The sequence below is a fragment of the Lycium barbarum genome, chromosome 11 (genome assembly GCF_019175385.1).
Source record: "Lycium barbarum isolate Lr01 chromosome 11, ASM1917538v2, whole genome shotgun sequence".
Taxonomy (NCBI): Eukaryota; Viridiplantae; Streptophyta; class Magnoliopsida; order Solanales; family Solanaceae; genus Lycium; species Lycium barbarum.
Genome location: NC_083347.1, coordinates 90,154,773 through 90,181,066, shown reverse-complemented (window position 1 = coordinate 90,181,066; position 26,294 = coordinate 90,154,773). Strand labels below are relative to the sequence as shown.

Genomic DNA, 26,294 nt, shown 5'->3' with positions numbered 1-26,294 from the left:
CCAACTTTGGCTTTTAGCTTATTTTTATACTTTTTTTAGCCTAAAAGTAAATTCTTAAAAATACTTTTTATCTTTCTCAAACCACAAAAATAGAAAAGAGCTTAAGATAAATCAATCCAAACACCCTCTCAGTTGTGGATATGTCCAATCTTAGATGCAAATAGAAAAGAGCTTAAGATAAATCAATCCAAACACCCTCTCAGTTGTGGATATGTCCAATCTTAGATGCACTTCTGCTTCCATAAAACGATGCTAATCTCCCGATTAGTTCCCACTGTTTAATGGAACCTATCTTTTGTTTTATTAAAAATAATTTGAAGGATCTTGCATAGGCAGGATCATGTCCAAGGAGACATGCCCAAACAACAAAAGTTACTCTCTTCAATTCACATCCTGCGTGCATTTACGCATCCAACATAAGCAACCAGGAACTCAGTCCTTGCAACCAGGATGTAAAACACATTTTAGTAAGATATATATGATGGTGAAAGCTAGTGAATTGCTGTATCACAAAGGAAAGCTGTGACGTCAAAAACTAAAGTTGAACATAAATAAACGCAATACTGGTTTTGAACTTCGACCACCACTCTAATCTGATTAGCGGGAGCACAAGTACTTTGTCTATGCTAGAGCCTAGAATGAGTTTGAACACTTGAGAGTTTCATTTGTAAATGCTTAGTTTTAATGTAGGAATCAACTGCCTGGTCTCAGTTTGTATAAGAGCTGTCTAATTCAATGACACTTTCAATTGATAAAGCCGCCTCCTGGCATGGTTGGCTGTCCTTGTGATGAAACTTGACCCTGATTCATTAGTTGTGACCTTGCAGGACCACCTTGCATGTAGGCTTGGTTCATCCCTGTCCCAACCATTGGTTGCTGCTGCTGAGGGATCTGCTGTTGCTGCTGCATTTGCGGAATCTGTTGTTGCTGCATTTGCTGCATTTGGTGAATCTGTTGCTGCTGCATTTGGGGAACCTGTGATTGTTGCATTGGCACCTGCTGTTGCATCAGAGGTTGTTGTTGCTGCTGTTGCAATGGCATCTGCTGTGAAAGATGCTGCTGTTGCTGCGGATGTTGTGTTTGCAGCTGCTGCTGCTGCTGCTGCTGTTGTTGTTGCTGCTGACTAGGTATCTGTGGCTTAAACACTACCATATCCTGAAAATATAACATTACACTGAAGGTTCATTCATTCCTAAAAATACCTCTTATTAAATTGTGATGTCAAGAATGCAAAACATTTCTTACCCCAGGAAAAAGCATTCCAATCAAGCGGCAGGCTTTGTCAGAAACAGAGAGAAGCAGCGTCTGTGATGGTAGTTGTATTACCGCACACTTGACAATGTATAGAAAACCACAAGTTTAGTTCATCCGACCAGTAGAAAGAGAAAGCTGCTTTTACAAAATACAGAACAAGATTGATGTAGATCTACACAACTGTGCTCCTAAAAGTAGCAATAGCAGCATCTTTCACAACTTTCAAGGCATAGGAATGTCATATTTTTACCCCAAATAAGAAAAGAGATTAAGTGGCTATAGGAATGTCATCATTTATCACAATGATGCAAAAAGAAGACTGCTACGCTATGCTTGGTAAGATCTTCAGCAAGGTTATCACGTGTCCAGCACAAAAAAAATAAAAATAAAGAATCAACCAAACAGAAAGGTAAAAAGTAGTTTTTACTTGTGGAGACTTCTTATTCTCCCACGACCCACATTATAATAGAATTGGAATATGATTAGAAGTTACCCTTGATACCAAGGACTCCTGATCCCTCATCCCAGTCGGTGGATACTAAAAACCTATCTAGTCTTGATGGTTGTTTAACCTATACCATATGTAAGTACCTCCATTAAAAAGAAGATCAATCAGTTCCAGTACATCTGAGAATTCAATCATAGATCTAATATGTATGGTATCATTTCTTCTTTCCGCACTATACAGTGTGATGTTGAAGTCACCATTTACAACCCATGGCCCTGTACAAGCTCCTCTATTAGAGGTAAGCTCCCACCACAATCCTCGTCTCTCCACTATGTCACTCAAATAAAATACTGCTGTGTACTATGCCAAATGAAATTACGATTCACACCAGAAAATTTGCAAGTAATACTCTCTATCCCAAAATTAACTCCTCCCTCCCATATTTTCTTGTTCCATAAGAACATAATGCCACCACTTCTTCCATTTGATTCCAGGCAAGCCCAATAAGTCCACTTGTTTCCCCATATTTGTTTGACATACATATTTATATTGCCTTTCAGTTAGTTTTGTCTCCTGAAATCAATAGATGCCAGTCTTCCGCTGTAGAATCAATGTCTTGATGATGTTCCTTCTGGTTAGAAATTTTTGTCCATTTAGCTCATAAACTCTTATTGCGTTACTCCACTTGCAACTTACCCATCTTTGCATCTCTATGCATGTGGGGATTATATCTAACTCTCTGTGAACCTGTCAACGATGCACCTGTTCGCAAGACTTCTATATGTTGATGTTGTACCAAAGATTCTGATAAAGTTGCCTTCTGGTTGATCAACTTTGATATTATCATTCATTTCTGACCACTATTAGCACGTACAGGCTGAGCATAAGTATTGTGCAATTTAGGAGGTTGTATTTCTCTTGTAATGTGAATGTTTCTATGAATTAATCTTTCGATTTTAGAGGCTCTCTCTCCCACCCTACATTTAACTCTATCTCTGGTAAAATAGTAACTGTTATTCCTGGGGAATTTTGGAAGATTGCGGGCTTGGCAGGTTTGGAGTGGCTGACTAGGTTGTTTAATGTCATCTTTAAGACGGCAATGATGCCCGAAGAATGGAGGTCGAGTGTAATGATCCCTCCATACAAGAACAAAGGCGATATCTAGAGTTGCAACAACTATAGAGGTATCAAGCTGCTAAGCCATACTATGAAAGTGTGGGAAAGGGTGGTGGAGATGAGGGTGAGGAGAGGCGTATCTATTTCAGAGAACCAGTTCGGATTCATGCCGGGACGCTCAACTACAAAAGCCATCCATCTTGTAAGGAGACTGGTGGAGCAGTATAGGGAGAGGAAAAGAGACTTACACATGGTATTCATCGACCTAGAAAAGGCTTACGACAAAATTCCAAGGGAGATCCTATGGAGATGCTTGGAGGGTAAAGGTGTACATGTGGTGTACATTAGGGTGATCAAAGACGTGTATAAGGGAGCCAAGACCAGTGTAAGAACAGTAGGAGGAGACTCAGAGCACTTCCCAGCTGTGATGGGATTGCATCAAGGATCAGCTTTTAGTCCGTTTTTATTTGCCTTGGTGATGGATGAATTGACGCGGCAAATTCAAGATGAGGTGCCACGGAGTATGCTTTGCGCGGATGACATAGTCCTGATCGACGAGACTCGTAGCGTAGTTAACGCTAAGCTGGAGGGTTGGAGACAGACTCTGGAGTCTAAAGGGTTCAAGCTGAGTAGGACCAAGACAGAGTACTTGGATTGCAAGTTCAGTGAAGCACCTCAAGAGGCTGGCGTGGAAGTGAGGCTTGGTACCCAGGTCATCCAGAAGAAAAGTAGTTTCAAGTATCTTGGGTCTATTGGATCTATTATACAAGGCAGTGGGGAGATCGACGATGATGTCACACATCGTATTGGGATAGGGTGGATGAAATGGAGACTCGCTTACGGAGTGCTATGTGATAAGAAGGTGCCACCACAACTTAAAGGCAAGTTTTACAAAGTGGTGGTTAAACCGACTATGTTGTATGGAGCGGAGTGTTGGCCAGTTAAGATCTCTCACGTTCAAAAGATGAAAGTTGCCGAAAATGTTGAGATGGATGTGTGAGAACACCAAGAGTGACAGGATTAGGAATGAGGCTATCCGGTACAAGGTGGGAGTGGCCTCGGTGGAAGACAAGATGCAAGAAGCGATACTGAGATGGTTTGGACATGTGAATAGGAGAGACACAGATGCCCCAGTGCGGAGGTGTGAGAGGTTGGCCAGGGATGGTTTCAGAAGAGGTAGAGGTAGGCCGAAGAAGCATTGGGGAAAGGTGATTAAAAAGGACATGGCGCAATTACAGCTTACCGAGGACATGACCTTAGATAGGAGGGTATAGAGGACTCAGATTAGGGTAGAAGGCTATTAGATAGTATCGTTTATCCTTTCATATTAGTAGTCGCATTATCGCGATATAAGTTCTTGTGCTTTGATTTCTGCTACTATCTGTTATTTTCTGTACTTTGATTATCTTATTTTATCTTTGATAGCTACTGCCCCTTTGCAAACTGCTTCATCATGGCTTAGTCGCTTTCGTTATTTTCATTTCCACATCGCTTTGAATTTCTTGGCCTTATCTGACCTCTTTTTATGTTTTCTATTGAGCCGAGGGTCTTTCGGAAACAGCCGTCCTACCTTGGTAGGAGTAAGGTCTGCGTACACTCTACCCTCCCCAGAACCCACGTTGTGGGATTTCACTGTTGTTGTTGTTGTTGTATGCTATCCATGAACAATGCTAATAAATCTCCCTTAACAGTACTTCTGCATGCAATTAAATATTGGATAAATGGTCCATGGTCTTCCGCCTATTAAAGACATTATCCATCCCTTCAGACGCTTAATGTAACAGCTCACAGATCCACATATGAACCTCCTGTTGAGACTCATATTTCCCATCAAGTTTCTCATGCATTCAACCCATTCGAACCATTTTCTGCTTCCATATGGTTCTCAATAATATCATACGACTTAATACCTGCTATGAAGTAGATTCTATTTTCCATGGTGATCTGCGTAGACCTAGTTTTTAAGCAATCACGCAGAGGATTGATGATAAACACAGTCCCTCTGCTGCCTCGGTTTCCAGGAAGATGAAAGAATTAGTCAGAGAAGTGGTTTAGTGACAACATTTCCATCATCTCTTTCAATCCCAAAACCTTTTATCAAACCACTCCAAGAAGCTTTTTGCAACATCTGGATAAACATTCCATAATTAAACAAACAAATTAGGAGATAGTGGGTCTCCTTGTCTCAGACCCTTTGAGTTTTGAAAAAGCCTTCCGGATTCCCATCGATCAAAACTGGAAATCTAACGGTAAAAATGCATGTCTTACCTCAATGAATCCACGTATCCCCAAACTTCATTTGTTTCATGATATTAAGAAGAAAAGCCAGCCATGGTCATATGCCTTTTCTATATCCAGCTTACACAAAACCACTTTTTCCCTTTCTTCAGATAATAGCCAAGATATTCATTAGCCACCAAGAGAGTATAAACAATTTGCCCTTCTTTGATGAATGCATTCTGATTCCTATACACCAATTTGTCCATCACCCTTTAGAGCCTTTCAGTTAAGGCTCCAGAGATAATCTTGTATGCATTCCCCAATTCTAATTTCTTTAATGTGCACCGCTTCTCTTTTCTGGAATAAGGGCAATGAATGATGCATTAAAGCTTTCTCAGATGCTCCTTCCTGATAAAGTACTCCACAGTTTTTCAACAGTCTTTGACAATCTTCCAACATTTTTTGGAAGAATGTCATGTTAAATCCATCCGGACCAGGTGCCTTATCTCCCTCAAACATTTTAACTACATCACTTACTTCATCCTCAGTAAATGGTCTCCACGAACTTTCTTCAATATAAAGTTTGACCTCTCCATCCTAAAATGGTCTCTATTTCTCATTTCAGTGAATAAAGTTTGATAGAGTTCAAGAACATGATTTCTAATTTCCTCTTTATTTTTTTATTTTATTTTTTTTTTTTTTTGAGTAAAAGGTAACTTTGTATTCACACAAAAAACTCACTCATCATATGGTGATGAGGTATAATCTTACATCCCTTGGTAGCCTGAAACTACCCTGAAACAACAAAAAAAACTAGAGCTTACAGATGTCCTATAAAATCAACTAAAGATTCTACTTCCCCCACCATATCCTGTTTAAGCCAAAAATAAAGTAAACTAAGGCACTTCATCTTGATCTTTTGAGTGCTGCTGCCATTATCATGAAAACGTCTTGCATTCCTTTCTTTCCATAGTGTCCACCACATGCATGCTAGTATATTCTCCCACCAGTTCTCCTTAGATATTCTTTTTCCAATTCCTTTCGAGCTGTTCAAAAGTGGTCTGTGGCATGACCCAACTCACTCCAAGTAAACATAAGAACATGCTCCACAGATTTACAGCTGTTTTGCAATGTAGGAACAGGTGACCATTGATCTCTATTTCTTGTCCACACATAAAACACCTTGAGCAAATCTGAGTACCTCTTCTCTGTAACACTTCATGAGTTAGGCATGCTCTTCTGATCACCAACCATGTACAGCAGGCAACCTTATGAGGAACTTTGACCTTCCAGATTAGTTCCCAAGGCCAGTTAATGCTGACTAGCATTAACTGATTGCTATTCATGTTCCAATAACAAGATTTTACTGTCAAATCTCCCTTGTTATGCAGCTCCCAGACAGGTCTATCAGGGCCAATTGAGGTGCCCTGGAAGGTACCTAAAATCTGGAGCAAGTTTGTTACTCTGTCTATTTCCCAATCGTTCAAGGTCTTCTAAAAATCAAGTTCCACCCTTGATTGCTCCACAATTGAAAGACAGTGGCATTTTTCTGAAGGCTTATGACGTATAAGTTTGGGAACATCTCTTTTAGACTAGTATCTCCTATCCATTTTTCATTCCAAAAAACTGTTTTTAGTCCATTCCTCACTTTTATGTGCATTTTACTATTTAGCAAGGGCCACAACCTTCTAATTGTCTTCCATACACTACACCCAAAGGTTCCATCAACTTCTAAAGTGGTCCGCTGATTTAGAAGACCATATTTCTGTGCAATGAATCTTTTCTAGAGGGCCCTATCTTCAAAGCAGAATCTCCATAGCCACTTAAGTAGTAGACAGTTATTCTGTATACTTAAGTTCTTTATCCCCAAACCTCCTTGAATTTTACTAAGAGTCACATCATCCCAATTCACCAGATTATGACCTTTCTTTTCTTTGTTACCATGCTAGAGAAAATTTCTTCTCAGTTGATTAAACTTCTTTTCAATGCTTTTTGGGACTGGGAATAGGCTCGATCATGTAAGAAGGAAGACCATCCATCACAGATTTTATCAGTGTCACTCTGCCCCCCAAAGATAGATACTGGCTCTTCCATCTAGCCAGCTTCCTTTCACATTTTTCCAGCACCTCACACCAAATTTCCAATTCTTTGTTTTTAGCACCCAAGGGCAGGCCCAGGTATTTTTTTGGGCAGAGATCCCACTTGGTAGCCTAAGTTCTCAGCTATCTCCTGTAGGTTCCCAACTTGATTCACTGGAAAAAGATGGCTTTTGTGCCAGTTTACATGCAGCCCAGAAATACCTTCAAAAATGGTAAGAATAACCCTCAGATGCCTGACTTGTAATACTTCAGCTTCACAAAACACCAGAGCATCATCTGCATACAGCAGATGAGTTACTTCCATGGCATGACCCCTATTTGTTAGAGCCCTGAAACCTTTCATCCAACCATTTGTCTTAGCTTTCTTGATCATGTGATTGAGCCCCTCCATGGCTAAAATGAAGAGGAAGGGGGAGAGAGGATTTCCCTGTCTCAGTCCTCTTTGAGAATTAAAAAATCCTTCAGTATTTCCATTGATGATATGTGAAAATTTAACATTGGATATGCAGAATTTAATCCAATTCAACCACTTGTTGCCAAATCCCATATCCTTGAGAACCTTCAAGAGATATCTCAAGTTTACATGGTCATAAGCCTTCTCTATATCCAGTTTACATAGAATTCCTGGAGTATTCTGCCTCACCCTAGAGTCCATCAGCTCATTTGCTAGCAAAGCTGCATCCAAAATTTGTCTTCCTTTCAAGAAAGCCATTTGGTGGACATCCACCAATTTATCCATCACTGTTTTCAGCCTCTCAGTAAGCAACTTGGAGATTATTTTGTACACCCCCCAATCAGACTTATAGGTCTAAAATCTTTTAGTTCCTCTGCTCCATGCTTCTTGGGGATAAGAGCTATAAATGTAGCATTAAGGGATTTCTCAAAAAACTCATTCTGATGGAAGTTTTGGATAGTCAACATCAGTTCATCTTTTATTGTTGTCCACCATGCTTTGAAGAAACTTATAGTGAAACCGTCAGGCCCAGGTGCTTTGTCACCATCACAGTGGTCTACAATTTGCAAAACTTCTGCTTCTGTAAATGCCCTTTGGAGCCAGTTTTTCTCTTCAGTTGAAATCTTTGGGCAGTCTACAAGTTCAAAAGATGGCCTCCATTCTTCAATTTCTGAATAAAGTTTCTTGTAGAACTCTATCATTTCCATTTTGATTTCTGCTGGTTCTGTTATCCCCCCCCCCCCCCCCCCCACCAATCTGTCTATGTTATTATATCTCCTGTGAGCAGTTGTCATTCTTTGAAAAAAAATTGTATTGTTATCCCCCTGCTTTAGCCATTGTATTCTAGACTTCTGCCTCCAACTGCTTTCCTCATTCTTAGCCAATTCTTCCAATTCAGCAAGAACTGTTGCCCTTATCATCATCTCATCTTCAGACAGCTCTCTTTGGTCCTGAGCCAAGTCAATCTCAGTTAATTCATTGAGAAGACTGTTCTTCCTGTTTGTGAGTTCCCCAAAGGTTGTTTTGCTCCAGTCCTTGAGTTTCTGTTTGAGCATCTTTAACTTTGAACAAAAAATATAATCAGGGCACCCTTCTACCAGGAAATCATTCCACCAGTTCTGGATCAACTCATTAAATCCCTCCACCTTTAGCCACCAGTTTTCAAACGTGAAACTTGCTTTCTTCTGTTCCCAGTTCCCACATTCAAGGACAATGGGACTGTGATCAGATACAATTCTAGGCAGAATTCTCTGTCTGATATTCTTGAAGCTTTCCTCCCATTCCATAGAATATAGGAATCTATCTATTCTCGCTGCACTGCGGTGATTAATTCCCCTAAACCAATTAAAGCTCCCACCATTTAAGTGGGGATCATGCAGTTCCAGTTCTTCTATCCAGCTGGAAAAATCATTCATCACATTTGTGATCCTGCTACAGCCTCTTCTTTCCACCATGAATCGGACAGTGTTGAAGTCTCCACAGGTTACCCAAGGCCCTTCACAAAACTCTCTGACAGCTGCAATTTCTTCCCAGCATTCCAGCTTTTCCATTCTTGTATGTGGAGCATAAACCCCTATTAGGTGCCAACTGAAGGTACTCTGACTGATTCAAATTTATAGGAAATAGAGTATTGCCCAGATTCTATATGTTTCCCACTCCAAACCCTGCTATCCCACATAATCAGGATCCCACCACTACTACCAATAGCTTCAATGAAACCACACTTCATCCACCTACAAGGCCACACTTGTTTAGCAATAGCCTCCACCTCCTTGTTCACCTTTGTTTCTTGAAAGCAATAAACATCTGCCTTCCATTTTTGCATAGCAGTCTTAACAAGATTTATGTTGGATGTCTTGTTAAGTCCCCTCACATTCCAAGTGATTATTTTGACATTCATCTGAAAGACAAGGCAAGTACTCTCCCTCTACTTCTAACTCCCTCTACCTCTTCATTCAAGCTGGATTGTAGGTTCTTCAGTTTTCCCTATTCCTCTGCTTTTTGGGGAGACAATTATTTTCTTCCTCCTTTCTTGATCTTTTCACTTGCAGCCTTCCTTGCATCAAGTTTCATGAGCAAGACTTGTGTTTTCTCCCTCAGCCCTTCTATGGTTACTCCATAGTTGCTGCTTATATCCAGAATTTCCCCTCACCCAATTTGTAGCTTTGATTTCATTACTTTCCTGATCATTTGGAACATGCATTGCTACAGGTACAGCATCATGAACTTGTTAGAGTTGTAAGTTGAAATCCTCTGTTTGGCACTCACCTTTGTCTGAGGCATCTTCACTCTCTTGAAAGGGAGCAGGATCAATTCTCTCCTCTCTTCTTTGCTCCATTTCCATGGAATGAGACTTATTTTCCTCTCTCAACTGAGTTTCAGTTAAAGAGTTGGGAGGAGCAGTGCTTTCCCATTCATTGAATGGATCTCTTTTAATCCTTTAACAGCTTCCTCATGCCTCTCACATGTCTTTCCTGTTGGTTTAAATGAAACATTGGCTTGGGCTTTGGATGATTGGCCCACAAAAAAGTTTGGGCTTGGTTTCTGTGAAGGGACTGCACCCAAAAACCCCAGGCCCACTTGCTTTTTGCCAGCTTTCTCTCTCTGTCCACGTGCCCCTGTGCTCTCACATGGGCTCCCATCACTTCCATCTGTCAACTGTTCAAAGGTGCAGTCACCCACCTCTTTATCCACTGGATATTTATTTTTTGACTGATGTGCAAAATGATTTGAATCTCCAGCTCCGGTAACCACCATTACTGGTGCTTCAGTCCAAATCTGCATGGTATAGCAAAAATCATCATCTTCAATACTCATCTCCTTGGGAATGTCAGACCCATCACCCTTGACTTTTATCCGAGCCCATTTAAGGTGATTCCTTAGCTGTGTTTCTTCTTCTGTCTCCATCCAGCCTCCACAGTGATCGCCGATGGTTCTAAATACTTTCTGAGACCAGAAATGTAGGGGTAAACCTACTATTCTGATCCAAATTGAGCTTGGTCTATTATTTTCCTCCACTGCACCTATTCTTGGGTTCCACCATTGTAGCTTGACCTTAAAATTTCTCCAAGCCCATTCTCCTACAATAACTTGCTCTGCAATCTCTCTTGAAGCAAACTCGAAGATAAAAGACTCATTACCCATTTCATATATATTCAAACCATGGCTTTGCTTCCATAAGTTGCTAGCCCATCTTCTAATCTCTGATAAAGTTGGTGGCTCACCTGCTTTAAATTCAAACAGGCCTACTAAGCTCCTCTTTAATGTTACACTGTGGTTTGTTGGGCTGTCATTAATGCAAATTCTTTCTCCCTTCTTCAATGTAGAATCTGCTTTTGTGACATTGTCCTTCCTGTTAGTCCAGTTACTGCTCTTTATCACTTCTGCATAAGGAATGTTTCTATCAGCCAGTCTGCTTTCTTCCATCTTTCTCCTGTCTGTGTGACTGCAGATGAATCTGTCAACTTTCTCCGCAATAAATACCCAACCTGAATTAAATGTCAATTCAAGAATAATTATGACCGACCTCCTTCTGCCCCTTACATTAATCAGACTGATATATCTCCCATACTTGTTGAAGTTCCTAGCACAAAAGACTTCTGAGAAGTTGTCCTTTTTCTTCCATCTTCTCACCCTATTCCCTTTCATCTTGGATGCTTCCCGCAGAGTCATAGTGATTCATTCCATAGTCTTCTTGTTGAAAGTTGTTCTTGTTATAGCATTTCTGCTTCTTTCAGTCCAGTCGTACCAGTGGTTTTTGTGATATCATAAGACTTGTAACCTATTGCAAAGTAAATGGTATCATCCATTGTTAGCAATCAAGAGAGAATAAAAAGAAAAGGAAAGAGAAGAAAGAGAGAAAAGATGAAAGAGATGAGAGAGAAGAGGTTTCCGGTGATCAGAGGGATCACCGGAGATGGAGGGGGGAGTCTAAAAGTGTCTTTAAGACATTTCCTCGAAAAATGTGCCCGGGAGAAACATTAAGAAAGTAAATCAATGAAAAAATTCTAATTTCCTCTTTATTATCTGTTGTTCTTCTATTAATCTCTTACATGTCAATACTATATAATCTTCTATGATAGTTTGCCAGCTCATTAAAAAAATTATGTTTCTATTTCCAAGTTTTAGCCACAAGCACCTTAATTTATGTCTCTAAAACATCTCTTCAGATAACAAATCTCCTTTAAACCATTCATAAGAGTGGATTTTTCTACGTTTAAGTCTACGTTGCTAGACCGATACAGTAAACCAATAAGAGAACTACAACGAAATCTGGTCTTTCTCTAGCTGCAGAAACTCAGTCTTTTAACTAAAGAACGCCTACCATAAACAAGAATAGGGCAGTACATATGGATGCAACAAAGATGCAGGCAGCCTATAAAAGAACGACAATGAAATTGGGCTTTTCTCTAGCTGCAGAACTCAATCTTTAAAAGTAAGAACACTTACAAGCTTCTTTTCTTGCAGCTGACTAAGGAATCCATGCTGGTTCATTGCCCTAAAAACTAGAAAATCTGCCTTCCCAACATATTGTCTGGTACAAGAAAAAGATGTAATTATCAGAAAGCTTGTATATTGCACTGTGCACACTGCACGGCTTAACATGAAAAAGATCCACCAAGCAAACTTTAATTTATCTAAAATGAATTACTTGTTATTCATATGATCCTGGGAAATAAGGCGAACAATTTGCATTGTTGGAGGCCAATTTGCAGCAAGCCTGACCAGAACACAAAGGACATATCAATTCTAGGTGTTAATATTAGTAAAATAAACACTGAATACGGCAGTGAAAAGAAGACTAAAGATGCATAACAGAGGAAGTAAAAGGCGATTTTCAATGTTGTACAAGACTGTTCTCTCACAAAGCAACAAGTTCTTAAAACTTAATCATGAATTCCTTGGTGTCTCTACCATTTGCTGATCTTGGTAAGATCAGGTGCATCACGACAACATAGTTCAGATCTACCAATTACTTTCTAAGTCGTGAAATGAGTTCTTTAGGTGTAGAATAAAAGATCTTGTAATCGAATATGGAAAAGCCAGTAGCACTGCTAAACCTACTCTATGAAATCCAACTACCAGATCTCCTTACAACTTATTAAAGACAAAATATAGTCCCCTGCACAATCCAACCAGGGATAACATCACTGCAATCAACTTGAATTGTACGAGTTAGGCATTTGAAATCACTAAGTCAAGCATTTATGAAAATGAAAACTTACGATTCAGAAGCTGAGGCACTCCTATACCCCTGCCACAAGAAATTAGATCACAACATTTAGTAAATTCAGTAGAGATCCAGCAAACAATTTTACAACATGAAGAGATAATTACACAATACTTCATCTCTCAACACAAAAACTGGAGTGCCTTCTTTAAGACACTCTCACTTAAACGATAAAGCACTAGAAAAGAGGAAAAAGGCAAAAGAACTTGTAATAACTAGAAACTCCAATTAGACTAGTTATAAGCATACCTCTAATCTGGTAATAAATACAGGTTGGCCCTGTCTCTGACCAGATAAGTTCCCCTGCAACATTTTCATCATAGAATATCAGGAGTACTTCATTAACATCATACAGAAACGTAGTTGCCTGTAGGTAGTTTCTAAAAGAAAACAAGATAAACATCTGAATTGAATCACAGAGAAGGAACCCAGCGACTAAACACTAGGTAGCGGCTAGGGGTGAAAAGACAACCAAGATCAGAGATAGCTGATTTTCCACAAAATATATTTATTTGTTCAAAATCCACTTTAAAGTTTTCTTTGCCAATTTACAGAACTCCGAGGAAACTACTCAAATACCCCTCTTAAATATAACTGCAGTTTAATAATCAAATAATATAGGCAACTGGGTATCAAACACCCCAAAAACATCAATTTAGACGTTTACAATTGCGAATCCAACAACATATGAAAGGATGAGATAGGGTGTGATACTTTATAGCTGGTGCCCAGGGAAATGGTGCAAATATTGCAGTCAATGGCAACCCACCAGAGCCTACAAGAGAGCCCTTTAAAGCCCCCTTAAATCATAATCACCATATATGTGCAATAAACAACTAATTGAGGCTGGCTATGGACGGTTTCAGAAGAGGTAGCGGTAGGCCAAAGAAGTATTGGGGAGAGGTGATAGACAGGACATGGCGCATCTCCAGCTTACCGAGGACATGACCTTAGATAGAAGGGTATGGAGGACTCAGATCAGGGTAGAAGGCTAGTAGGTAGTCGCATTTATTCTTTCTTGCGAGTAGTTGCATTGATCTTTAGTTTCTTGTCCCTTGATTTCTGCGAGTATCTGTTTGCACAGAATGGTTTATCATGGCTTATTCACTTTCGTTGTTTTCATTTTCATAATTGCTTTGAATTGTTTACCCGTATCTAACCTTTCCTATATTTTTTCTTGAGCCGAGGGTCTTTCGGAAACAGCCTCCCTACCTAAGGTAGGGGTAAGGTCTGCGTACAATCTACCCTCGCCAGACCCCACATTGTGGGACTCACTGGGTATTATGTTGTTGTTGTTACTACTACCATAAAAAATCTTTGGCATTGTGATTCTGAATTATTATATTGAAATGACTACATTGTTATACCACATAACAGGAGAGATTGACAGAAAGTTTGTCAAAACCCCACATGTTTTTTTTTTTTTTGATGACATGGGAACCCGCAACCACTACCCTTCGGGTGCGCACAGGGTAAACCCAACTCCTATGCAATAGCTCGCAAACCACACAGGAGAGATAACCCGCAATAGGCAAGCCCCGTGCGACGAGCTCGACCCAGAAGGAAAATCCCCTGCTGTTGTAGGCAGGGGGTTTCGAACCCGAGACCTCCATTATGAAAGTCTCATGCTCGACCAACTGAGCCACCCTTGCGGGTAAAACCCCACATGTTAAACTAAGCTTATATTGGCCTCTTAATGGTTGAAAAACAAACAGAAAACATAAAATCCCCATTTTTGTAAGTGTCGGATATAGAAATCTCGACAGATATTGTACTGCCAAAGGATTTCGGAATTAGAGACTGATTGATTTAAAGCAAAATAAGAAGTTCCAGCAGAGAACATCAAGAAAATATAACCTACGACATTCTTAAAGAACATATTTTGATTAGTCGGTCTTACCTCCCAAACTTTCACATATTTTGATTGAGCTGATGGCAATGTAGCAGATGTTTGCTGTTGAGAAAGAGGCATGTTAGCTGCTGTGCTGTTCACACCAACAGGTTGCATGCCTGGTTGAGACATCCCTGGAGTAGGCATCATTGTGCCAGTTCCAGAAGGCATACCAGTTGCACCCAACCCAGTCAGCATATTCTGGTTCATCCCTGCCCCACCTGGCATCATTTGTGTGCCTGGTAGATTACCTTGGCTCATTCCAGCAACTGTTTGACCAGCCATACTAACACCTCCTTGGTTATTACTCAAAGGTTGTGAAATGCTAATGTTCGTATTCCCAGACATACTGGGAGCAGTTGAAGTGAATGAAGCAGGAGCTGAGTTTTGAGTATTCTGCCCACTTCCTGCTAGTGGAACTGACCCAGTTATTGTTGTCACACCTGATTGCCCAGATGATAATACAGTTTGAGAAGCAGGGACAGAAGATGCCATTCCACTAGATATCATACTTGAAAGCATAGGGGTGCCACCCATAGATTGCAGTCCTATAGAAGTTCCCCCGGCTAGTGCTTGGCGTGCCTGAGCAACATCGTTCAAGATTCTGACATTTGCTGCTGCTGCAGCAATCGGACGTAAGGACTGTGTCATGCCACTGACTATGGGTTTCATCTCCTGAACGTTCTCAGTATGTGATGCCATCTCCTGAGAAACAGAAAGAGGAGAAGAAGTTTGCAAGCTTGGAACAGGTTGAAGAGCAGGACGAACAGATGGAATATGTGAAAATGCAGGTCCAGACATGGAGGTCACAGTAGCAGGCTCCTGAAAACACATGTTATAAGATCATAGCATCACGATAATGTCTGTGGATCAAGCAGGTATACAAGTTGTTGAGTCTTACAATTTTTACAGTTGCAGAAGGAATATTTCCAGTGGAAATTGGTGGTCGACTCATAACAGATACATTTGCTGAGAGGTAAATAGACAAGAAAATCAGTATCCCTCCAACAATATAACTGCAGAGTAATCTATATATCCCAGGATGCTCTGTATTAAAACACACAAGAGTATCTTTTAACACATTGATCCAGTCTGCATACTGTACCAGAGGAGATTGATTATTTTTAGACTTGTATCAACTAAAACTCTAATTTTAAACAGTACTCAACATGATGTAACATAACTAATCCTCAGAAAAGATAAAAAGATATATAAATGCTGAAGCAGCCAAAAGTATCATTCCCACATGTCCGCATTTACATCTCAACCAAATTAAGGAAGACTAGGTGAGGGATAAATTGCAAATTTTAGCAATAGACAGTAGACACTACAGCTGTATTAAAGAGTTGAACAGTTCAGCAATCAGTTGTCTATCCAACCGGCCTTGCTTGAACTCCAAAAATTGAAATAAATTACACATGAGCAAGATTACACAGAAAGAAAATGCACAGTAGAGTGGAACGATTATATACAACAACAACAACAACAACAGCCCAGTGAAATCCCACATCTTGGGGTCTGGGGAGGGTATAATGTACGCAGACCTTACTCCTACCAAGGTAGGATGGCTGTTTCCGAGAGACCCTCGGCTCAATAGAAGCATAAAAAGGGGGTCAGATAAGGTTAAAAGATTTAAAACGATATTGCAATGAAATAATGCAAGCGACACAGTAAAACAGGATAATCAAGGAATTCAAAGCGATATGGAAATGCAAATCACGAAAGCGGCACAGATAAAATAGAGTAATCAAAGTACAGAAAGTAGCAAATAATAACATAAATCAAAGCACAAGAAATTATAATGCGCTAATGCGCCTACTAATAAGGAACGATTATATCAGGATGAATAAAGTTTAAACAGTGGTTTTACTTGTTTTATATGGTGTTAAGCAGTGTTTTGGAAGGCCAGAAGCAGAAAAAAGTGACAAGGACTCACTTCACCGAAGTGAGAAGCGTGAAGCGAAGTGCACACTTTTTTCAACTGAAGCACAATTGACAAAAATATTTAATTTGCATATACAAATAACCAAGAACTCAATAGAAATAAGATATTAAGCAAATCTTCAAATCTTACATTAAAAAAACTTGGAAAAACAGAGAAACAGATAACAAAAAAACTACAGTAAACTATCAAAGAAGAAGAGAGAAAAAAACGAAAAAAGAGGAGGAGAAACAAATAGAAAAGAGAAGAAAAGACAAAGAGAAAAAAATAGAAAAAGCAGAGAAGAGGAGGAGAGAAAAGGAATAGAAAATAGAGGAGAAGAGAAAAAGAGGAAAAAAAAAAAAGAGAGAAGAGAAAATTGAAGAGGAAGACGAAGAGAAGGGAAGAACTTACCTTGAAACCCTAGAATTGGAGGAGAAGAGCAGCAAAAAAGATGCGTGAGTCTGTTGTGATTGTTTTAAAATTAGATCTAAAATTAACCCTCATTCCAATTAAATTTCCAAAAAACTCGCTTTTTCACAAAATGATGCTTCACGCCTCGCCTCGCTTTTCAAATCTCGCCTTGTTTCAGGGAACAAAAGCGATGACCTGTCACCTCGCTTTACGCTTTAAGCGCTGAAGCGAGCGCTTTTAATAATACTTGATATAAGGTAGACTTTCATAGTATTGTAAAGTGTCCCACATTGGACAAGTATAAATATCCTCATCATAAATTCTGTCTATAAATAGATAGAAGCATTAGACATTGACGTCACGCATTCCGATAGACCTTCTCTCGTGTTCTATTTCTCACTAACTTATCTCTTGGTGTGTGTTCCTCTATTTCTATTCACAAAATTGCTCCTACAGAGTCAGTATATGATAAAGCTATAAGTTCAAAAAAATTGCACAAACCTGCTGAATTAGAAATTGATTGTGGCCCAGAAACTGGTGGAATAGAAGACACATCCATCTTGACAGGGCTTTGATTTGATGCCAAGTTGGTCATTCCAGAGCGACTGAAAGCAGCACGAGCCTCGATGAAATTTTCAGAAATTAAAACAAGGAAGTTTGGATTCTTTGTTGTATCAATGGGTGGGTCAGCTGCTCGTGGATTAGGTTTTCCCTGTATCCGTACAAAGTTCACACTTAATATAAAACTAAAATGAGAAGTTGGAAAATGGGGTCTTCCGTATTTAATATCTCCGGCACTAAGACTAGCAGGATAGCAGTGTGTGCAGCGTGAGGAAGATTATGAGTTCCTCTTCCTTTCATGGAAGACGGTCACTCACCCTACTGTCAAGAACCATGAATTAATAGCATGTTAAGAAGATAAGTATCATGGAGGATTCCTAGGCAGTTTAAAATGATAAAAACTTTATCCGCAATCACTTAAAAAGCTGATCATATTTAAGCACTCATGAAGGCTAAATGTTTCTGCACCACTATAGGATGCTGCACATTCTCAAATTTGGACTCCTAAAATGAAAAAGAGATAAGTTAATGGGAGGATGTCATTGTGGAGCTCATGGATATTCCTACTTCTGATGAACAAGCATAGAATTTGAAACAAATGGAACTATAAAGTCCACTTGCATCACCTTTCTCTATTTAAGACTAAGTGATAATGTCATGCGGCTCCATCAACTTCATAGTTTTTAACGAGTGAAATGCTCTCCATGACTTAAGCATCAAGAGAATGAGAAGTGCTCCAAAGTTTGTCCCATTAATGACATTCCAAGAATACTTATATAATATATGGTACACGACTCATTTAAAATCATGTAATTGCCCCATCCTCAACATAGAATCATGGTAAATGAGTCACAAAGTTAGCAACTTTCCAGTTCAAGAGAGAGTAATAATATTATTTCTATATAGGTCAGAAAGAGCATCCAGGAAGTCAATCAGCACCTAGGAGAAGTTGAAGACAGTAAATATTTTAGTTCTCAGGAACAAAGAAGAGTCAAGTTTCAAGACGACACAAACAGGCTTTGACCCTAACAAACAAAAAAGAAAGAAATCAATGAACTTGGCCACAGTTACCGCATCATATATTGCTCTTAGTTTTGGAAGCTTTTTTGGGCTTATAACTGACAGGGAAACAGAGCACTGCAAGGGAAAGAGTAACTTGTCAGCGAAGGATGAAGCAGAATATGCAAGGGAAAGGCCAGGATTTTGAAAAGGAAAAGGCTTTATATCAGTACCTGGGGGAATGCCTTGGCAACAGTCTCAGCATCAGATAATCGACTATCTGTTTGTGCTTCAACATTTTCGTTCTGCTCCAGTTTCTGCACCTGTGGTCGATAAACAGGTGTGGGCAACGGATACGGGTTGCTTGCAGAAATAAGAATGCAATGTTTTTTCCCTTCCATGTTTGGTTGACCTTCGTTTCCATTTAGTTTAGTGAACATCTGAATGAAGCATCAGTTAGTCACATGTATATATATGTTATAAGTATAAAAGAAACACAATACATATGCTGTAGGCAAGTTATTAAAGCAAACCAGGAGCAACTCAATTTTTATTGTGACTCAACAAATCCTAATACTATTGTGTGCACTATATGATCAACATCCTCCTTTGCTGAACAGCTTAAGAACAGACTAAAGGAACTTCAAGTACACCTCAACATCAGGAAAGGAGAGATAGAATACTAACTTATCATGGCCCACATGTAAATCAAGAGAGAGGTTTCCCTCACTCTAACCTTCCTGCAGGACTCAAGCTTAAGCCAAACAAACTAACATTTGAGACAATCTCTCTTGGAAAATGATTGGATCAAACTGAGTCAACATCATGGAAAGTAAGACATATTTTAGCACCGGAAAAAAGTCTTTTCATAACGATTGCTGGAAACAAGTCTTTTTACATAATAGAAACACTAAGTGATTCAGAAAGTAGGCACGAACGGGTAGAGAGGAGAAGAAACTTCATCAGGAGATTGACAATCAGCAGACTGGTATCAGTATTGGTATGGAAGCTAATGATAGAGGCATCAGACAGCACAAGGAAGAAATTCAGATGAAGTGAGGCAGATCAGATCTACAAATATTTTAATGCTCAGAGCTTCAATATTCAAGGAAGACTCATCGCAGATACTGCAAAGCAAGGGCTTCCGGAGAAGCAACATAATTGTATCAGAGTTCTAATATGACATCGGATGGAAAAATACTGCAGTAAAGATTAAGTAATCTAGAAAAGACTAAATTGAGAGATGTGATGCACCAAATCAAGTAAAAACAATGAGCTATGCGAAAGCAGCAAAAGCAAGAAGATGGTCAGATCATCACAATACAGAACAAAAGGAAGAGCTCTTACAAAGTTGAAAAGACTGCCTGGTCTGGAAGTTCGAAGGAAATCACCAAGAAATACCTACATGCTCAGAAATTAGAAGATAGCTGCAAAGCATATGCAAGGAATCAGGGGAGACACAAGTGCACATGATGAACGGCGCATAGTTTCTTTTCAAGCTTCCTTCAAAATGGAGAGGCAGTCAGAATTAACGTTAGAGAATCGCAATGGAAAAACTGGAACTTTGGATAGGTGATCGCAAGCTGCAGAATGCATTCCGGCCAGTTTTGAACCAAATTGGATTGGATACGACTACTAGAGTTGTCATACATCTCAAAGTAGAATGAACAGCGAAGAAAGAGCCAAAAGAGATAAATCAGAGCCAACCTGGCAAGGTGTGGTGAAAAATGTGAAAAGATGTTCATGTTTGAAGAGACAATATCTATCCTTAGGGATCGTTTGATACTTATTAACAGTGTTTAAACCTCAATCTTGTATTCCCCATGTCAAACAAAGTGGGAAAAAATTGATACAATGTGATGAGACTTCTTGTGGCAAGGATAAGAAAAAGAGGAAATAAGGGGATTGGTGTGGGGGTATATGTCCACTATAGCATGAACGATATGACCAGAGTGAGCTTTTGTAAGGAAATGAGGCAAAATCCCCATATCCGTGGTGGTGGAAGCTGGGGAGTTATATTACAAGTTATGATTTACTCTAGAATTTGAATCAGAGGTGTATATTTCTAGTGGAGAGATTTAGGGAAGTAAGGAGTGGAGGGGGAGAAGGGAAGGAATGGGGGGAGTAAAGTGTGAGTTAAGAAATTTTGAAGGAAGAAATCATTGGCTAGAAAAAATGGCGTCGGAGTTGGTAACGGCTGTTTTTAACGAATTGGGGGAAGGAGAATTCAAAATGGTGAAGAAAAAAATAAGATCAGAAAATAAAAATAAAAAATAAAAAAGATGAAAGGATCATAATAACCCTGGAGTATTGAACCAATTTGGAGACAGAATTTGAATCGGCTCACCAATAAGTTTGGGCTTAACCGTGAGGAACCATCTGGATCGACGGTCCAAATCTTTTCCCAAGCTACGAATAATGTACAGACCAACGAACATTGTAATGCAGTGACAGTGCCAGAAAAAGCCATGGCAGCGCTCTGATGTGCTCTGATAAGTACTTTGATGGAGGAAAATTAAGGGGGAAGGGAAGTGGTGTTAGGCCCAAGAGAGTGTCAAAACTCTAGAAGCGAGAAAGTCAGAGAGCTTTTGTAAGGCAATTGGAGAGGGTTGCCTACATTATTATTTCAAAATGGGGTTTCAACGTAATTTAGGGAGCTATCTACATGAATTGGTGGGTTATTCACCATAACTTGTTTGCATTATTCTATGTCTAACCCATATGACGGTCATTCATAAAGGACATTTCGATTAGGGATATTATCACAATTTGACACCAATAGAAATGCAAATTTCGTTTTTAGAACATCTTAATCAGTAAAACGCACCATTAATGCTTCAGCAAGTCCTTCTGCAACTGCAGCGTCACTGAAACCACCTCCTGAGAAAGATATAGCTGAAAGCCACTGAAGAAAGGTATCCATGTCTCTTGTCCAGCCACTCCGCTGAACCAGGCAACCTGCATAAAAGATAGTAAGAAAATATGTGTCTTGACAAAGAAAAAGAAGTGAGAGACAGCCTTGAAATACAAGATCTTTTTTAATACATAATCAAGATTGAATAATCCTTTTCAAAGGTTTACATTGTGGTGGCCACCATTTCATTTCTCCTTATTTCTTTTTATGGGGAAGAGGGGAGTAGGGAGGGGAAGTCTCATTAAGTGTTAGGTTTCATATGAGATACTGCCACAGGGTCAGAATAAACGCTTCAACAACCAACAACCACACAACATTTACTAGTAAACTGTTTATTGCTAATTCAAAAATTACAACAGACCATCAAATCCACTGGAATATCACTGAAAAAAATTAATTTGAAAGTTAGGAAATTTAAATAAGAAACTGAAATTAACTGTAAGCCGTCGTCAAAGAGGATTTATCAATGCTATGCACATAGATGGACTCATGAAATCAGATACTAAAATAATTCATAAATCATGGATCAAGAGAGTCGTAATTAACTTAAACAGAACTCTATGCTGAATAGATAGATCTGGCATGTAAGAATCACAGTATTAACAATTCTGCACGTCAAGGAGATTGTACGCGTTACGTAGAAAACAGTCCTAAAATCATGGAATGATGCCGATTTCATCTGGACATGCCATAAAATCAGTACGGAAAATTTGTTTTCCCTGGTTGAGATTTGAGATAGGGCTAGAAAATGGTTTTAAGTGCACGACTCAACAAGCCCGCATGCTTAAAATTGCAATTGAATCAGCTAACAGAACTAGGAATTAAGACCAAGAAAAATACAAACCACTATAAGAACCATGAGTGTTGAACATGACCAAGGAGACCTCCACATTGGCTGCAGATGGTTTCTGGAATTTCAAAATGGAAGGTAGAATTAGCTTAGCTAGAAGATCGTACAATTAATTGCTTAGAACTCAGATATTATGGAATATACTCTTTTTTTTTTATCAGTAATATGGAATATAATGGTGTGCTTGATTTGAGTTATAAATCACGTTGGTCATGATGAATATTGATAAACTTATTCATACAAAATTGCCATCACATAAATACTAGAGAAGAATAACCAGTAGAAAATGAGCCATTTAGAATATGCAAACCTGTGAAGTTGACTCAGCTCCAAAAAAGCACCTGCACAAATTACCACAAGCTATTACTCAGTAAACTTTATCTTGAATCCTTCTTGCAGGGTTCAATATGACCAACTTACAAAACATGAGACCAATAAATTAACAACAGCTTTGATACATATTAAGTTACATATATAGCTGCAATATACCAACCTAAATTCTAGGGGAAACAGAAAACAGTTCAATTTTGTTTGTTTGGTGGCTGCAGGAGTGATGCTCTCGATTAGCGCTTTAAAGTTCCATAAGCAGGCATCAGAGGGATCTAAACCAAAAACTCTTCCAGGAAAAACATTGAAAATAAGAATATCAAAGAAGAATGAAATGGATGACCAGTTAAAAAGCTTCCAATCATCATATAAAGGTTCCCAAACTAGTCGACTTTCAGAGAAATTCAACTGCTATGTGCACATGATTATCACATGTAGAGGTGGTATTTCCCTAGAATGGTATTTTCTCAATGATGTTCTAGCATTGGAATCAGTGATGTACGCAGGATTTCTCGTAAGCGATTCGATATTTCCAAAATTGAGTAAATAAACAAATCACTGTGACGACCATAGTTTAAAAAAAATATCCGAGCACAATAATAAAACCTAATTCAAGTACATTATTACAACTCAATTCAACGAATTTTCACTTTTTGAAATCTATTCATAATAGCCTCATTAAAGATACATCGGTTTAAAGTATTTTGATAAGGTAAATAATTTTATGAACAAATGGGGAGAAACCCCGTATACAAGCCATATCTAGGCTCAACTGTTTAGCTCTCACCCTAAACGAGGTCAAGAGTTCAATCCCTTCTGACCTTTATTTCGCTAACCAAAATTTTATAACACGCGTAGATTTTGAGGCTCGAGTTCTCGTCCTAAACTAGGGAAAATCGACCCTAATTAGAATGGTGTGACTTCAAGCGCGGAGACACCCTAAAACATTTCTAAATAAATCAGATTCTAGTAAATGAGCATTTTATTACATAACCGACAAGCTTGTGAATATACATACGGATTACAAACAGTTATAGATAGGCCAAATAACTGAATCAATCAAAATTAATAGCAAAAACAGCTCAATTGTGGTAGCAAAACATGAAATACCAAAACAAAAATCAGATTTCGCGGGCCTTAAAGTTTTGCTAATTAGATGAGATTCTAGTAAAATGGGTATTTTATTACATAACAGACCAGCTTTTGAAATATATACGGATTACGAATCCTATATGTAGGCAAAATAACTGAATTAATCCCCCAAAACAGCTCAATTCTGGTAGTAAAACGTGAAATACCAAAACAAAATCAGATTTCACGCACCCAAAAGATTTTCTAAATAAATCAGATCCTAGTAAAATGGGTATTTTATTACATAACCGACATATATACCGATTACGAATCCTATATATCTGAATGAACCAAAAATTAATCACAAAAACAGCACAATTCTGGTTGCAAAACATGAAATAAGTCAGATTATAGTAAAATGGGCATTTTATTACATAACCGGCCAGCTTGTGGAATATATACAATCCTATATGTAGGCAACATAACTGAATTAATCCCCCAAAACAGCTCAATTCGGGTAGCAAAACATGGAATAGCAAACCAAAATTGGCAATGAGTAGCACATCAGTGATAGTCTTAACACTAAACATGAATTAACTTGATAAATAATTGGTAGCCCTAATAAAAACAGAGATGAAGTGAGTTATGAATGTACCTGACAATTTTATCAAGGTAATCGGAAAGGATGGTTTTCCAGTAAGGGCCTAAGGCAGCAGTGCCTTCAACGGCCACGATCAGTTTGTCCACCATCTCTATCAACGCCCACGATCAACTCTGTTTATCAAACAATTCTTCCAAACTCTTTTAAGTACCGCTTTTCTCGTAACTTGCGCTTCTCTCTACTTCTCTTTCACAGGTCCAATGTTGTCTCTTTTTGCTTTTTGCCTTTTGTTTTTCTTCTCTAGTGTTGTCTATTTCTGATTTTGTAGACTTTCTTTGAGCAGCCGAAGACATGCAAAATTTTCTTCTAAGTCAAAAATAGGGCATAAACTATGATTTTATATATCTAGGGTTTTTGATTTATTATAGTAAATCTGTTTGGATAACCTCACTAAGAACCCGTTTGGATTGGATTGCTTATAAGTTGCTTATAAGCTGTTTTCAGTTTTTTTTAGTGTTTGGTTGGCCAGCTTAAAGTCATTTTGTGTTTAAAATAAGCTCAAAAAAATAATTAGGCTCATTTAACTTAGCTTATCTAAAGCAACTTATAAGCTGGAAAACAGCTTATAAGCCAAAAAACCCATCCAAACAGGCTCTAAGTTTTAAAATGATTATTTCCTAATTTTTAATATTAAATATAATAAAAAAAGTATTTTGTAAAAATTAAAGATGTTTAGATCATTTCAACATAAATTCATTAAGCTTAAAAAGGGTATTTCCTAATATTCAAATATTAAAAATAATGAAAGATTAAAGATATCAAGATCATCTCAACATAAATTCAAAGATATTAAGATCATATCAACATAAATTCACTAAGCTTAAAAATGATCATTTCTTAATATTCAAATATTAAAAATAAAGAAAAAATTGTAAAAAACTAAGGATATTTAGATCATTTCAACATAAATTCCTTAAGCTTAAAAATGATCTTTTTCTAATATTTGAGTATTAAAAATAACAAAAAAGTTGTTTGTTAAAACTAAAGATATCAAGATCATTTCAACATAAATTAGAAGATTTGGCATTGTACGTATGTGTATCTCAAGAACTGTCAATTAATGCTTACAAAAGTCTTAATCTTTGATCACGTCATATTATACCAAGTCGTAACATTCGTTCCTTGATTTAATATGCTTTTCGATAATGAATAATCTTTTTCGTGATATAATCAAGTATCGTTTTTTCTATTTCTATGTACACGAAAGGTATATGATTCTCAATTTTTGGGCATACACATACACTCGCTCTCAAGAAGTTCATGATGAAGGTATCTATAATCAACGTTGAGTTTAAATAAAGTGGACTCGTTAACAAACAATAGAAAATACATTTGAACAAATAAAATTCTAACTGTTTCAGTTAGATCCAAGCAATTCAAGGACATGTAAGAATACTTCGAATTTAACTATTTCTATAGTTATATTGTATGTGTGATACTTCTCGACAAGTACTGATTTTTTTACTTTTGTGTCTAGGCAAAATAGATATAGTTGTTGGTTCCTAGTGCATGCATCTCTTTCTCCTCAAGCACTTTAGTTGGTCCAAGCCTACAATAATCTGCACCATACTTTCTCAATGTATCTTTGAATTTCTTAATTAGTGTTAAAATACAGTTCTTAAAAGTATTATTTTATACAAAAGGAACCAATAACAAAATGCATTGATTTCGTAAACCGTTAAGAAAGGCAAACCCTCATAAATCAAATCTTGACAAAGTAGCAAATCCAAATACATCCGCAAAAGATTACATTGATCATCAAGAACAAAGATTAATTAAGTCGAAGGGATATTACGGAAAATGCAGATGTATAATTTAGATTACTGTCATGCCCCAAACCCGATTCTAGCGCAACATGCATCCG

General features: G+C 38.3%; 1 protein-coding gene across 7 annotated transcripts; it reads right to left on the bottom strand.

Annotated features, from left to right (window-relative positions):
* Positions 1-451: 451 nt before the first annotated feature.
* On the bottom strand, positions 452-24,759 carry LOC132616589 (mediator of RNA polymerase II transcription subunit 25-like). 7 transcript variants are annotated; one of them, XM_060331102.1, is made up of 17 exons: positions 24,425-24,755; positions 22,865-22,987; positions 22,682-22,712; positions 22,366-22,429; positions 21,435-21,565; positions 19,955-20,008; positions 18,841-19,047; positions 18,680-18,745; positions 17,549-17,759; positions 15,614-15,759; positions 14,722-15,534; positions 13,071-13,124; positions 12,817-12,845; positions 12,243-12,311; positions 12,041-12,125; positions 1,246-1,332; positions 452-1,155 (listed from the first exon to the last, which is right to left on the bottom strand). In XM_060331102.1, the coding sequence occupies exons 1-17, from the start codon at positions 24,517-24,519 to the stop codon at positions 745-747; spliced, it is 2,676 nt and encodes an 891-aa protein (XP_060187085.1). In that variant the 5' UTR covers positions 24,520-24,755; the 3' UTR covers positions 452-744. The 7 variants fall into 7 exon arrangements, 6 of the variants coding, with proteins under 6 accessions (XP_060187085.1, XP_060187087.1, XP_060187086.1 ...); XM_060331104.1 differs by having other exon boundaries at positions 15,614-15,681; positions 24,425-24,753; XR_009573302.1 differs by lacking the exon at positions 452-1,155 and adding an exon at positions 11,118-11,372 and having other exon boundaries at positions 1,250-1,332; positions 24,425-24,759.
* Between the last annotated feature and the right edge of the window lie 1,535 nt (positions 24,760-26,294).

What these genes read in the sequence shown, in the direction of transcription:
- LOC132616589 (XM_060331102.1), bottom strand. Translation starts at nt 24,519, where the DNA reads ATGGTGGACAAACTGATCGTGGCCGTTGAAGGCACTGCTGCCTTAGGC. An exon ending in CACTCATGGTTCTTATAGTG is followed by an intron (nt 21,566 to 22,365) that starts GTTTGTATTTTT and finishes TCTTTTATGCAG; the next exon opens with GTTGCCTGGTTCAGCGGAGT. An exon ending in CTTCTGCAACTGTAAAAATT is followed by an intron (nt 15,535 to 15,613) that starts GTAAGACTCAAC and finishes ATGTGTTTTCAG; the next exon opens with GAGCCTGCTACTGTGACCTC.